We start from the raw sequence: 14,028 nt of genomic DNA on the forward strand, positions 1-14,028 counted from the left end.
ATGAAAGTGTGACCCTGCTGCACCAGGAGCGGGCTGCCAGGCCCTGTGACAGAGCTGCCGTCCCTTGTGGCTGAGCTGCTGTCCCCTCATGGTCTCATCCCTCTGTGGAGGGTTCACTGTCCTGGCAGGAGCATGAGGACAGTCCAGTGAGGAGCCCTTTTTTCCATTAGCTCGTGTCAGTGTGGCTGTGCTGGTGTGGGGACTACTGTGGAGGGACCCCCCCCAAAACTTCCATCAGGAGCTGCCTGGGGCCAGGCAGGGTGTCAGGCTCAGCCTCTGTCACAGCGTCCCTGCGGGCAGGAGCAGCCCTGGGGGTATGTGAGGGAGCAGGTTTGGGCTGTGCTCAGTCTGCCTGCACCTGCCTGCACCCGCCCCACGCCCGTGAGCTAGGCACGAGCAGCTCAGGTTAGCATCCTGGGAAAGTTGGTGAGGTCTGGGGATAAATTGCCATCAGTTTATCTCATTTAGGAGGTAATCAGAGCCAGGGACGTGCAGAGCAATTGAATCTTAGTTGTTCTGAAGTATCATAAATCAAACGAGCTGTTGCTTTTTTACATGGGCTCATGTTAAAGAGAGCTCCGTGTCAGGCTGCCAGGGAGCATCCACAAACTATGGCAGGCGTGGGATTGGGCTGCCGGAGATGTCACCAAACTGGGGAGTGCAGCTCAGGCTGTCAGGGAGCACCCACAGGCTGGCAAATGTGTGTCAGGCTGTCAGGGGATGACGATGCTCATCCCCGTGGTATAGGTGCAGTGTCATCCTGCAAGGACCATCAGGAAGGTCTGCTCTCATCAGAACCCAGCAGAGCTCTCTGGCAGGAGTGTGCTATCCTGCCATAGGGCAGCCCACAGCCCCCCTGCAGCCACACTCCTCTTTGCCTGGACCCTTGGCCCCTGTTCAGGCTGCCAGGAGGGCCAGAGAGCCACCAGACACGGCTGAGGGCAGCCGCACCTTTGCGACGCTCCCTGCTCCAGTCTCCCCATGGCTGCCAGAGCTCCGGGGATAATGAACTTCTCATGTGCTTAAAGAGTGATGCAGGGTGCATGGCGAGAAGCTGACAGCCCCTTAATGTGCTTCTCAGTGGCGGCCAAACGACGCGGTTTTGTCTTTGTTTTTTAGTTTTAAAACCCACAGGAAATTGATGGCCAGTAAAGAGTTGTGTTGGGGCGATGTGCGTGATTAATGCCAACTGTCAGGGGCTGTCGAGGCCCATCGTGGCAAGCCAGGAGTGTGAGGCTGAGCCGTGCTCACCAGATTGCTGGGGATTCCAGCTGCTATCGCTCAGCTCCCGCCTGCCCCACACAGCTTGTGTCACCCGTGCGCTTCCTTCCACCAAGCCTCTTAATTCAGTGCTAACAAGTCACTTCAGCTCATTACGGACCCTGGAGCTCCCTGTTCCATCCTGGCGGGAGGGAGGCAGCCTGTGTTGGGTTTCTCTGTGGTTCAGCTGGTCTCCTGTCTCCAGCAGCTCCCATCCCCTCAGTCTGTGGTTCCTGGAGACCTTATACAGCTCAATGTTACCCCTCTGAGAGACCCTTCTGTGTGCACCCCTGACCCTGCCACAGGCCTCTGCTCACACCATGGAGCCCACACTGTCCGTGCCGCCCTTCCTGTGGCCTCCTCCCCGATGCCTGCACACACCCCCAGCCCTTCTGCCTGCCCCTGCTGTGCACATGCTGCACCCCACATGGCATCCTCCCCGCCACGTACACAGAACTGACACTCCTTGATCCTTGTATGATCCCCTGCACACCCCTGTCTGCCTGTGGTGTCCCTTGGGAGCACCTGCTCCTGCTGACACACTGTGTCCTTCCCCACGTGTGCCACACACCTTTGGGACCCCACGGTATGCCCCCAGTGTGCAGCTCAGGGTGCCCACCCACGCTCGAGCCCCGCTGCTGCCACCCCCGGCCCCTTGCCGTCCCTGCTGGTGAGTGCCAGCTCAGCCTGGGCTCTCTGGGCCCCGAGGGTGCTGGCACGGCCGGTGCTGGGGGGTCCCCACTGCACTGGGGGGTCTCCACGGCACTGGGGGGTCTCCACGGCACTGGGGGGTCTCCATGGTACTGGGGGGTCTCCACGGCACTGGGGGGTCTCCATGGCACTGGGGGGTCTCCACGGCACTGGGGGGTCTCCATGGCACTGGGGAGTCTCCACGGCACTGGGGGGTCTCCACGGCACTGGGGGGTCTCCATGGCACTGGGGAGTCTCCACGGCACTGGGGGGTCTCCACGGCACTGGGGGGTCTCCATGGCACTGAGGGGTCTCCATGGCACTGGGGAGTCTCCACGGCACTGGGGGGTCTCCATGGTACTGGGGGGTCTCCATGGCACTGGGGGGTCTCCATGGCACTGGGGAGTCTCCACGGCACTGGGGGGTCTCCACAGCACTGGGGGGTCTCCACGGCTCTGTTCCTGCTGCGCTCTCCTGGCAGCCACCCCTGCGGAGGGGCCTGTCCCCGTCGCACTAATACAGGTTGGGAATATTGGGTTTAATGATCTGCAAAATGAGGAGGTAGCGAACTGACATTTACGAATGGTGCTGCATCCTTCTCTTCCCAGACGCCTGCTAATTTGTTGATATCCCAAACACCTCATAATGATATGGTACAGTCGCAGCTTGCAAACAAGCATCCCGAGGCCAGGGGCTGCCGGCTGCCCTGCTCCAGGACCCTCCTCGCAGGCTTGGCAGCCAGAGAACGGAGCTGTGGGCCAGGGTCTCCCTGCATGTCTGACAGGACCTGCCCTGGTTCCTGCCCTGTACCCCTCATGTACGCTGGAGGCGTCCCCCCACCTCCTCCCTGTGTGACTACCCACTCTGCAGGGACTCTGGAGGCACTTCTGCTACTCCAGCAAAAAGCAGGAGAAGGGACGGGAGTGGGAGAAGGGCAGCTTGGAGGGACAGGCTGGATGTGACTGGGAGATGGTGAAGAGCAGAGGTGACAGAGGAGACTTCTGCTTCAAAAATGGGGCTCCATGCCAGCTCTTCTTCCTGTTATGCTGATGTTGAGTGGAATCCTGCTCCTCTCTGCTGGACCTGCTGGGATGCAGAGATGTCCTACACGCATCTGCTCAGGAAGGAGCCGGCCAGGAAGCTGTCTGGCATGGAGGGCTGGCGTGGAGATACTCCTGCCATCCCCTGTGCTGAACTCCCCCTTCCCGTGGGCGAAGAAGGTGCTGCCCTGGGCCTTTGGGCTGGCATGGGAGCCCTGTCCAGTGCCCTGTATTGAGAGGGAACAGCTGTGCTTGGTGGGGACCATAGGGACATTGCTGCGTCCTCTGTCCTCACAGAGCTTTGTGTCCTGGTGCTTCTGCAGCAGCCCCCGTATTGCTGCTTGTGCTCTGGGAGTGCTGTGTGGGGCACCTTGGGCAGGGGTGAGGCGTGGGGCCAGCCTGTCCCCCTGCAGCTCCCGGGGGCACACGCTGCCTGGGTGACCTGCTGCACCCCACAGAGAAGCAGGGTGTCCATGGGAAAGGAGGTGGAAAGTACTGCTCCTGTGGCTCTGTGTCAGAGTCCCCACAGGAGGGTGTCTGGGCTGGGCACCAGTGCAGAGTGTGGCCAGAGCCCTTCGCAGAGCAGGACCAAGCTCTGCCCCAGCCCTGTGTTGAAGCCGAGGTGTTTTTAGCTCCTTGGTGTACCCCTTCTGCTCAGAGCTGTACTTCCCCCCACCCAGAGCATAGAGAGGGGACTTGGCATGAGCTGTAAGGGCAGCGCTCTGTGTCACTGCAGCTGCCCTTCCTTTTCCTCCCTGGCACCCACAGGTGTCAGTGGGACAGACTGTTCCAGTGGGCACCTCGCCCCCAGGGCTGCCTTGAGCAGCAGATGCAAGCTGCCTTTCACCTTGGTGGGCACTGCCTTACACTCCTGCTGTCCCTTTGTTCTGGCTCCCAGCTGGACACGCAGGTTGTCTCCATTCCCTATTCTTGGCAGCCCCGTGGTGCTCTGCTGCTGTCTGGAGGATGCTCCCCCCCAAGGCTGGCGTGTTGGCAGAGGGAGGGTGACTGCACTGGGGCTGCTCATCTCCCTGCGGTCCCTGCCCATTGTCTGGGTGCCATTTGGCCCTGCTGTCCTAACCGTGCCCTCCCTAATCCTGCTCCTGCTCAGAGCCCTCATTCCTGGGGGTGTTGGAAGGGGGGTCGTGGGGTTAACACCCATTAGCAGAGCCAGCTCACACCAACTCTGCTCAGCAACTCTTCACGGAGCTCAGTCTTTAAAACATCATCAAAAAATCATCAAGAGAGAGAGAGGCAGTGCATTCATTTCCACTGCCCACTAATTCTAATGGAGCTGGTGTAATGGGCTCCCACAGCACACTGGGGCAGCCGCAGGGCTGGGGGGCCGGGCTCTGCCATCTGGCCCCCAGATAGCCACTCACTCAGAGGCAGCTGTAGCAGTGGCTTCCTCTGAGGTCTGGGCCCTGTCAAGTTGGAGCTGGCAAGCTCTGGGACTTCCCTGGCCTCTGAGAAGGAGCCTGTGCCCATGTGTGGAGCAGGGGAGGGAGTTCTGCCAGCTCTTTCAGCAGAGGTAGTCTAAACCCTTCTGCTTACGTCATCTGTTGGTGCTACCCTTTCATCCAGCCAGAAATGGCCCTGCCACGCTGGAAACCTGTACCTCTCCACAGAAGCTGAGAATGCCCAGTACTTTCCCTAAAACAGCAGCTCAAGTCTGATCCAACTTGTATGGGTGCCCCGAGGAGCTCAGGAACTGGTGCTGGACCATCCAGAAGGGTGGTGGTGGGTCTGCACAGTGTTGGAAGCTGCTGCAAGTCCTTGATTCCCTTCCCAGCTCTGCTGACCCTCACACATGAATCCAGGGGTGCGATCCCGCAGTGCCTCACTCTCCTGTCGTAGGCATGCTGTGCTGAGGCCTCCAAAGAGATCCAGTCCCACAGTGCCATCCTCACTGTGAGGTGGGGATTTGCCTTAGTGCAGCAGAAAAGCAGTGGGCCTTTGTTAGCTCTTCCCGGGCTCCGAGAGCAGCAGGGCCTTTGTTTGGCATGAAGCTGGAATCCAGGAGGCACAAAGAAGGAAGGGAACAGAGGTCCTGCATCTTGCAGACTTGGCACCAGGGCTTTGGTTAGACTGGGACTGCTCCCACGGCTGGGCCTGGGCAGCCCCAGAGCTCTGGGACGTCCCTCAGCTATGACAGTACAGAAAGTCCATCCGAGTCGGGTTGGAGCCCCAGAAATTTCTCTCCCAGAAGGAGGGAACCTCCTGCCCTACTGTGAATGTCCTGAGCAGAGTGCTGGGAGCCACATGGAGCCCCCTGCCCCAGCATGGTGCCTCGAGGAGCAGCAGTGTCCCCTACGCCAGAGCCCTGGGCAGGCAGAGCAGGCATTTGCTTTCCTGGGCAGCATACAGGTGCAGGAGGGCTGGGACTGGGATTCCTGCCTGCCTGCTTGGTGGGGAGGTGCTGGGCAAACAGGAAACAGGAATAAGGAAGATGGAGCCATGTGAGCCCACAGCAGGAATCCTTGCTGTGCCATGTTGACCATGATGTCCTCTTCCTGCTGTGAAGAAGTGGCTTGGCAGCAGGGAGGACTTCAGGTGCCTCCCGAGTCCAGGCAGCTGGCTTGGGTCTGCGACACAGCAGCAGCAGCCACAGGTGGCTCAGACCAAGGCAGGATGAGATTTGAGAAGAGCAGGGCCTGTTCTGATGTGTCAGGGTCCCCCAGGGGCGCTGTCTGCAGATGCTCCCTGCAGCACCTGGGCAGCCTCTGCCCCTGGGCGCTGCTGCTGCTCGTTCCCTCCTGGCTGGCGGTGCTTGGCCGCAGGCAGCCACCAGTCCCGTGGCTGTGGGGGGATGGTCCTGGCTCCCCGGCAGTCTGGAGGCTCCCTGCCCGTGCCAGGCTCTGGCAGCTCTGACAGGGGCTGCTGCCAGCAAGCAAAGGAGGCAATGCTTGTTAGCCTGGCTGTTGGCTGGTTATTTCCTCTCCCAGTATTCACAAGCTAGCAGCTGTATATTTTCCAAGAATCTGGTTCTTGAGCTGGGACTTGGTGTCTGTGGGGTCTCTCCTGTGGCTGAGAGCTGAAGGAAAGTGCTGGACAAGTGGGATGTCCCAGTTATGCCTGTGCATCACAGAGAGGGGAGAGTCCAGCAGCATGGCTAACTACCTCCTCCCTGTAGTCTGTCATCCTTCTGAGGGCTCAGTCTCTCATTCCAGCAAGAGAGAGGCAGTTGGAGACATCTTTCCCCAGAGGAGGAGTCCCAAGCTCATTTAGGGTGAAATGAGTAAAAGAGCCTTGCCTTCTTACCAGGGAAGGGCAAGCCTTCGTGCTGGAGTCATTCCATCCTCCCCAGGCTGTGCTGGCGTGCAGACCCAGCCCTGTGCTCCTGCAGTTCACGAGCACTGCTGATCTCCAGGCCTGGTGCTTGTCCGTGCAGGGGCTGACCACAAGCCCGAGGGGAAGGGCTGTGCACTCTCGTCATGCCCAACAGACCTGGTTCTCCTAAGGAGACCTCCCAAGGCTGCCCCCTGTTCTGGGGGTGTTTGTGGACACAGCCTAGCTCAGATGGCCCCACAGGAGCTGAGGGTGGCCGTGCCCCTGGTGGGACCCGGCCAGGGGCCTCTGCAGCCGTTCACTGTGGGCTGTGGCAGCTCCTCAGTCCCTGCCTTTCTGCTGCTTCCCTCTGCAGTGAGGGGCTTCTGTGCTGCAGAGGAGTCAGGGAGAGGAGGAGACCTCCCTCAGACCCCTCCAGACTCCCCTGCTCACCTCCCCACATCATGCCTGGTGTGCACAGACCCTGCCAGGCTTCAGGCCCGCGCTGCTCTGCCTTGATGTGGACCGGAGGCCCCTCGGCCTCCATGCTGTCTCTGGAGCTGAGCAGTTGACTCCCTGCTTTTAATAGAGAGCTGGGAAGGCACATTATGGAGATGAGGGTGTTATTTGCATAACGCTAATTAGGTAATTACAAATCATTTTGCTATGAGCTGAAGCGTGTGCTGTGACATAACGTTTATTAGTCATTCCATTCAGGCCCCGCTTAGTTAAGTCATTTACTGCACTAACTACTGAAGTTGGCAATAAAAGGTAAATGCTGGTGCAGGGTGTGAGGCTGACTCGACACCCCATGAACTGTGCCTGTGGGGGGCCGTGTGAGGCAGCGGTGATCTCCAGGCTGGCAGGTGCTGGAGGGCAGGCACCTCCTGAGCGTGGTGAGGAGCTGCCCCTGAGCCCGCGCAGGGCCCTCTGCACAGCTCACCCCAAAGCCACTCGAGGGCGGGCACTGAGCACAGGGCTGTCTGCAGCTGATTTCACTGCTCCAGAGGCTGGCAGCTTGCTCTTGAGGGTGGGACAAAGGGCAGGGAGAGTGGGCACAGACCAGTGGAGCTGGGTGGGGCAGAGGGAGGGAGAACTGGCACCGAGCTCTGATTCTTCTCTGCAGGCATTTGCCTGTCCCAGCCTCCTGGGCTCTGCTGCTGCCTCGACCCTGCCATGTGGGGATGACGACCAGGATCTGTCCCACGGCAGACCCCCTCCTTCCCAGCCCTGTGTTATGGCACACCTTTCTCTTCCAGAACCAGATGAGCCATTTGAGTTCATTATCGTGTCACTGACGGGCCAGACATGGCTCTTTGAAGCCTCAACATCGGAGGAGCGGGAGCTCTGGGTGCAGGCCATTGAGAGCCAGATCCTGGCCAGCCTTCAGGGCTGTGAGAGCAGCAAAAACAAGGTAAGAGGACTTGGCCAACTTCTGTTCTGTCTTCTCTGGTATCTGCTTTGCCACATTCCTCCAGGTCTCACACTTGCCTGTCTGTCCCTGAATCCTGCCTTGATCCCTCTTCTCCCAGTGAGAGTTCAGTCCCATTGCTGGGACTGTGCGGTTCACCCTGGTTTCTTGTCACCTCTTCCCCATCTGGTTCTGGCCCCACAGGGTACTCTGCATCCCATGTGGCTGGATCCTACATGGTTCATTCCCTCCCTGGACATCCCTGCCCTTTCTCCCCACTTTGGCCCACTGTCCCCTGCCCTCTTGGGCACACCTGGCCACTCCAGACGCTGTTGTCAGAGCCCCCACGCTGGCCAGCCTCACGGAGCGTGGGGTGGCAGGCCAGGAGGGGTGCAGGGTGCTGGTAGGGTGGCTGCCTGCAGTGAGGAGGGCTCTGTGGGGTTCTTTCCAGGCTCGGCTGGGCAGCCAGGGCGACGCACAGGCCATGCAGGCCGTCCGCACCGCACGGGGGAACAGCTTCTGCGTGGACTGCGATGCACCGAGTAAGAGATGCTACCCTTGGTGGGGGGCTCACCCAGCAGGGGAGGGGGCTCCAGGCACCCCCTCTCCCAGCCCAGAAAGACCTGCTCTGTGTGTCTGTCCTGTCCTCCCCTGCAGTGGGCGTGCTCCTCGGGGTTGGGGTACACACCACACTGCCACACTGCCCTGTCACCCCTCACTGTACAGCCTGAGGTCCCCCTCTCCCAGGGACACTGAACTGGGAAGGGCTCTGGTGGGCAGATGCCTGCAAATACGAGTCTGAACCACAGGACACACGGGCTGGTGAGTCTTGGCAGGTTATTAACTCTCCCCCACTGATCCTGCTGCCCTCAGATCCGGACTGGGCCAGTCTGAACCTGGGTGCTCTCATGTGCATCGAGTGCTCCGGGATCCATCGCAACCTGGGCACCCACCTGTCCCGTGTGCGCTCCCTGGACCTGGATGACTGGCCTAGCGAGCTCCTCATGGTCATGACGGCCATCGGCAACGCACTCGCAAACGCCGTCTGGGAGGGGATGGTGGAGGGGTACCCCAAGCCCACGCCTGAGAGCAGTCGGTAAGGGAGGGGCTGAGCCCCAGAGATGCTTCTTGGGAACCACACCAGGAGGGCTGGGGGACGCTACAGGGGTTGGGAGCAGCCATTGAGGCAGGCAGGATTCCTCAGGACGCTCCAGTGTTGGGGGTCCTGCCTTCCTGCGAGGCACTGGCCACCCTCTCCTGGCATCCTGGTGGGGCAGTGGGCTCCACGGCAGCCACAGCCGGGCGGTGATCTGAGAGCCGAGGCTGGCTGCAAAGCCGAAGGGGTTAACAGAGATGGCTTGGCAGCGTCGCCGAGCAGGTCTCCAGGGCCTGTCCCTTTCAGGCCGTGTGTGTCCCTGTCGGAGCCGCTCTCCTGTCACTCATCCCGACAAGAGCCCATTCTGCGCCTTATCAGCGCCGCGCGCGGGTCAGGGGGCGGCGGCGCTGCGCATGCGCGGCGCGGGGCATTGATGGCGGCGCGCCCGCCGCAGATGGAGAGAATGGCCCCAGATAGCGGCGGCACGGCCGCATCGATCCGCGCCCCGCGCCGCCGGGACGGACGCGGACACAGCCTTTGTGTGCGCCGGGCGAGACGGCGGCAGCGATAAGGGGCCTCCCGTGGCACTGGGCTGGCGTGTGCAGCGCTAACCTCCCCCTGCCGCTGGCCCACAGGCGGGACAGGGACGGTCCCCGGGCTGCCGCAGCGCGGGCACAGCGCTGGGGCTCCGGCACGGAGGGGCGTGGGGACAGGCGTGGGGCCGGGGCTCTGCTGCTGTGAGGGCACCGATGGAAGCGCAGCGTCCAGAGGGAGCAGTGAGGAGGTGCCGTGAGGGTCAAGCAGGCATCAGGCAGGAGTCCAGAGTGGGATGACAGAGCCTCAGTGACAGCTGTGGGCAGAGGGGCACGGCAGGGGCTGTGCAGAACATACCTGGGCGTGACAGGTGTTCACTACTCGCACAAGCATGTTCACATGGCAGTGCTGATACTCGTGTGCCTGTGCGCACGGGCCCAGGCAAATGGTCTCAACTGTGACGGTGACGATGTCCTGTCTGGCAGGGAGGAGAAGGAGCGCTGGATCCGGGCTAAGTACGAGCAGAAGCTCTTTCTGGCCCCACTGCCTCAGTCTGACATCCCGCTGGGGCAGCAGCTGCTGCGGGCCGTGGTGGAGGATGACCTGCGCCTCGTGGTGACGCTCCTGGCCCACGGCACCAAGGAGGAAGTGAACGAGACCTACGGAGATGGAGACGGGCGCACAGCGCTGCATCTCTCTTGCGCAATGGCCAACGTAGTCTTCACACAGCTGCTCATCTGGGTAAGACAGAACTGCAGCCTCCACTGCAGTGCTTCTGGTGCTATCCTGGTGCTTCCCCACCTCCCCGCTTTCTTTATCCATCCTGCTTCTGTGAGTTCCCCCACATGCCCACTGGCACTGATCTGCCCACCCTCTTGGCTCCCTCTCCCTGCCCACCCTCCCAGCTCCCTCCTCCTGCCTTCCCCAGAGCCCCGCTGCACCCCGCCACTCCCAGGCCCCTGGGCACACGGTTCCCAGGTGCCGCTGACCAGCTGCTTCTCCCCTGTGCAGTACGGAGTGGATGTGAAGAGCCGGGACGCTCGGGGCCTGACCCCGCTGGCCTATGCCCGGCGAGCCGGCAGCCAGGAGTGCATCGACATCCTGCTGCAGCACGGCTGCCCCAGCGACAGCGCCACGCTGACGCCCAGCCTGCCCCGCCGCAACGCCAACGCCAACAACAACGCCTGCGCCGCGGCGCCGGCCGAGCGCAGCGCCAGCCCCGGCACCGGCTAGCCCTGCACGGGCCCTCCGCTCGCCACACAGCTGCCCGCCAGCCTGCGGGGACCAGGGGCACAGGAATGGCTCTGAGAGCAGCACGGAGGGGCCCCCACGGTGCTCGCCCCACCAGAGTCCCTGTTCCAGCCAAGAGGGGGCTGGGAGTCAGCTGGGAGCCAGCATCCTGCTCCTCTGCGCTGGTTCCGGCCGCCTCTCGCCGTGCAGACCCAGTGCTGGCAGCTTGTGCAGGGGCTCCCACATAACCACTGGGGTGGCTCCAGTGCACCCCATTCTCGTGACCGGTACATGGATGGGGAGGCAGTTTTTCTCCTGCTCCCCTTCACACCCATCTGTAGATAAAGCAGGGGCCAGGGGCAGTTCAGGTGTGCAGCCCCCCTGCACAGCAGTCGCAGGGAGGCTGATGGCTGCACCTGCTCCTTCAGACAGGTCTGTTTGGGTACTTCCCTCCTGCTCTCCCTCCATGTCGGCCTCACCACACCCCTCGGTGCATTGGTGAGGCGAGGGGCAGCAGGAGGTGCATATTTCTCCACTGCACCCCCGTGCTCTGCTTCTGGCCGGTGCAGGAGGGATGCACACACTGATACTGCTCCCCGTGTGCTGATGCAAGGGTGGCATCCCCCCAGCGCAGCCCTGGACAAAGGCCTCCCCAGCCTCCCTGGTGACTTGGAGGGGGAAGAGGATGGTCTCCTCGGTATTCCCAGCTCTGTCTGTCTGTCTGTCTGTAGAGTCACTGTCCTTCCAGGTTAAAGCTCCAAGCTCCAAGCCATACACAGTGTCTCCATCAGAGCCTCCCGCTGGCTCCCGCTGCTGCCCAGGTGGGGCTGGTCTCCAGCTGAGCAAGAGGAGAGGACCATCTCTCTCTGCACTGGGGACAAGCCTCTGGCTGAATGCTGGAACCTCAAGGCTTTGGACACTGCTATGGAATGTCTCTGTCACTTGTGTATAAAATGTACATTGGAAATATTTATATGGACACTCTGTATATACGGTTTCTTTTCCATGAGTTGCCCTGTGTGTGTTATCTGCAGCCAAGGAGATAAAGGCCAATAAAGCAACCACCTCCTGCCAGGCCAGCGTCTCGGTGTGCTGCCTTCGGGGCCTTGGATGCAGCCCTGGTTTGCAGCTGGGTCTGGGGACTCTGCAGCCCACACTGACAAACGTTCAGCCTCTCCTCCTCTGCCTCGGGCTCTGTGCCAGAGCGGCCCCTGGGGCACGGCACAGCCCTGAGGTGTGGAGGGGAGATGAGCCAGCCCTGGGCGCTGAGGGACAATGGCAGAACATGTCCCCAGAGGAATGCACAGCCCTGGTGGGATGGGAGATGGGCACAGCAGAGGGGTGAGCTGAGAGGGTACAGGCAGGGCAGGAATGCTGGGCCAGCTGGTCCCTGTGCACAGGACAGCAAGTGTGAGGATTGGACAGGGGAAGGCAGAGATGGGCAGGGAGTGATGGGCTGCTACAATGAGTGAGGAGTCTGCTGTGGCTACAGGAGACTGGGGATCACTGAGTCCCAGGGCACAGGCAGGCCCTGAGCGGCGAAGGGAGCCGTGTGTCTGCTCTGCCAGCCCTGACTTTGCATGCTTCTCATAGCTCTGGGCAGAGCAGGGCCCCAGTGCTGGCAGTGCCAAGCTGTCTGCACCCCAAGGCACACCACGAACAGCAGCTGGGGCTCCAGTGTCTCTGTGCTGTGCTGGGGTCCAGGCTCTGCTGGACCGAGACTGGGCACAGGCCCCAAGCCTGTGTGGCAGTGCAAGGAAGGGAGGTGCCAGGACACCCCCAGCTGCCACAGGTACCCTCAGATGTGTCTGTCAAACCCCTGCTGCCTGCTCCTTGTGCCCCTCCCATGGCAGAGGGCTGCCTTGCTGGGGGCTGCAGATGGTGCCCCCAGCCCCTTTGCCAGCCCCTCCACTCCTTGGCATGTTCTGGCTGTGTGTGCCCATATCATCCTCATCCTGCTCCTGTCCCGGTCCTGGTCCCAGTTCCAGTGTGGCCCCTGCACCCATGTCATCCCTCGTTCCCATCCCCTCGTGGTGCCCATGGGTGCCCCCACACCGGCCCTGGCTCCAGCCCAGTGCTGGGTTTGGTTAATTTCCTGGCGACTGCATTAACGGGAATGGAAGCCGAGGGACGGCAGCTCCTCTGGGGCCCATTAATCATCCCCCTCAGACAAGCTGCCTTGATTACAAGTGGCAAGAAATTCATTAGGGCTGCGGCTCTGACAACTTTTATCTGCGCGGCTGGATCTGACTCATTAGGCAGCCAAATTAAAGCCATGATGGGCCCTGATGAAATTCACTGCTTGTTTATCTTGTGCGATCTGATACATCTGCCCATACATCATCTCCCGCGCGGGATCCCGCCCTACCCAGCCCCGGCGCCTCCCTTCCCATCCCAGCCCTGCCCAGGCCCCCCTGTGCCCAGCCCGGACCCAGCTCTGACCCCAGGGGACCCCCTCGCCTGCCCCCACACCCTGCCTGCACATCGGGGCAGGACCCGGGGCTGCGGGCGATGGCCAGGCCACCAGGAGCCACGCGGGGACACCTCTGGAATCAAAGGCAGCACCCTGCATTGGAAGGGACCCACAAAGATCATCAGCGTCCAGGGTCTGGGGCCGCACAGCCCCGAGCAGCCCCCGTGGCCCATGCAGGGCCCACGGGGTGCAGCCCCTGCAGGGCAGCCAGAGCCTGGCCAGGTTCTGCTGGCAGTGGCACTGCCGTGGGCACACAGCCCGTGAGGACAGGCCTGTGCCCTGCTGCTGCCCACAAACTGCAGACAGGGGCTGGAATCCCGGTGAGGCCCTTTGCTGGCACCTGGGGGCAGGGAATGCCACCAGATCCCTGCAGCTCTGACACCGTCCCAAGGAGCCGAGAGCGGGCCAGACCCCACCAGCAGCACTCGTGCCCTGTCCTGCCTCACCCCAGCCCAGCATTAATTACTCCAGTGTCGGACACATCTGGATGCCAAGGTGACCAAGGTGGCTTCAGGTGGCCCCGGGCCAGGACAGGGTGAATGTAGCAGGAGCTCCATGTCTGTGTTCAGGGGAAGAGGTGTGCCCCATGTTGAGGGGCAGGAGCTGTGTCTGTGCTCAGGCACAGGAGCTGTGTCTGTGTTAGGGGCAGGAGCTGTGTGTCTGTGCTTAGGGGCACTGTGTCTGCTTTTTGGAGCAGGAGTCAGGTGTCTGTGTTCAGGCTGATGCCAGGGAGGGCACAGGCCAACCCTCTGCTCTGCTGTACACCAGAGGACCGTGGGACTGTCCCTGTGTTGCGTGGCCCTGAGCAGCAGCAGTGACCACTGCAGGTCCGTGGCAGCCCATGAGGACCCTGGCCCAGGCAGCCGCAGCACTCACACCGTGGAGCTGGGGTTGGAGCCAGGGGGAGGGAGCTGGGAGCCACGGGACAGGAGCCATGGGATGCAGCCTCGTGCCATGAGTAAATCCACAGTATGTAGCCTCAGGCTGGAAAGCAGCCATACCACAGGTTTGCAGCACTTCCCAGAGA

The 14,028-nt window shown here is 61.6% G+C and overlaps 1 protein-coding gene across 2 annotated transcripts in view; it reads left to right on the plus strand.

The window, feature by feature from the left end:
* The window catches only part of AGAP3 (ArfGAP with GTPase domain, ankyrin repeat and PH domain 3), a 109,378-nt gene extending 97,774 nt beyond the window's left edge, over window positions 1–11,604 (plus strand). For both annotated transcript variants that reach the window (XM_063418476.1, XM_063418467.1), the window contains exons 14-18: window positions 7,517–7,671; window positions 8,120–8,210; window positions 8,542–8,764; window positions 9,784–10,039; window positions 10,310–11,604. In XM_063418476.1, the coding sequence (XP_063274546.1) occupies window positions 7,517–7,671; window positions 8,120–8,210; window positions 8,542–8,764; window positions 9,784–10,039; window positions 10,310–10,531 (947 nt within the window). In that variant the 3' untranslated portion in view covers window positions 10,532–11,604. The remainder of the gene's footprint in view (window positions 1–7,516; window positions 7,672–8,119; window positions 8,211–8,541; window positions 8,765–9,783; window positions 10,040–10,309) is intronic.
* Window positions 11,605–14,028: the final 2,424 nt, after the last annotated feature.

Source organism: Prinia subflava, chromosome 1 (genome assembly GCF_021018805.1).
Source record: "Prinia subflava isolate CZ2003 ecotype Zambia chromosome 1, Cam_Psub_1.2, whole genome shotgun sequence".
Classification (NCBI taxonomy): domain Eukaryota; kingdom Metazoa; phylum Chordata; class Aves; order Passeriformes; family Cisticolidae; genus Prinia; species Prinia subflava.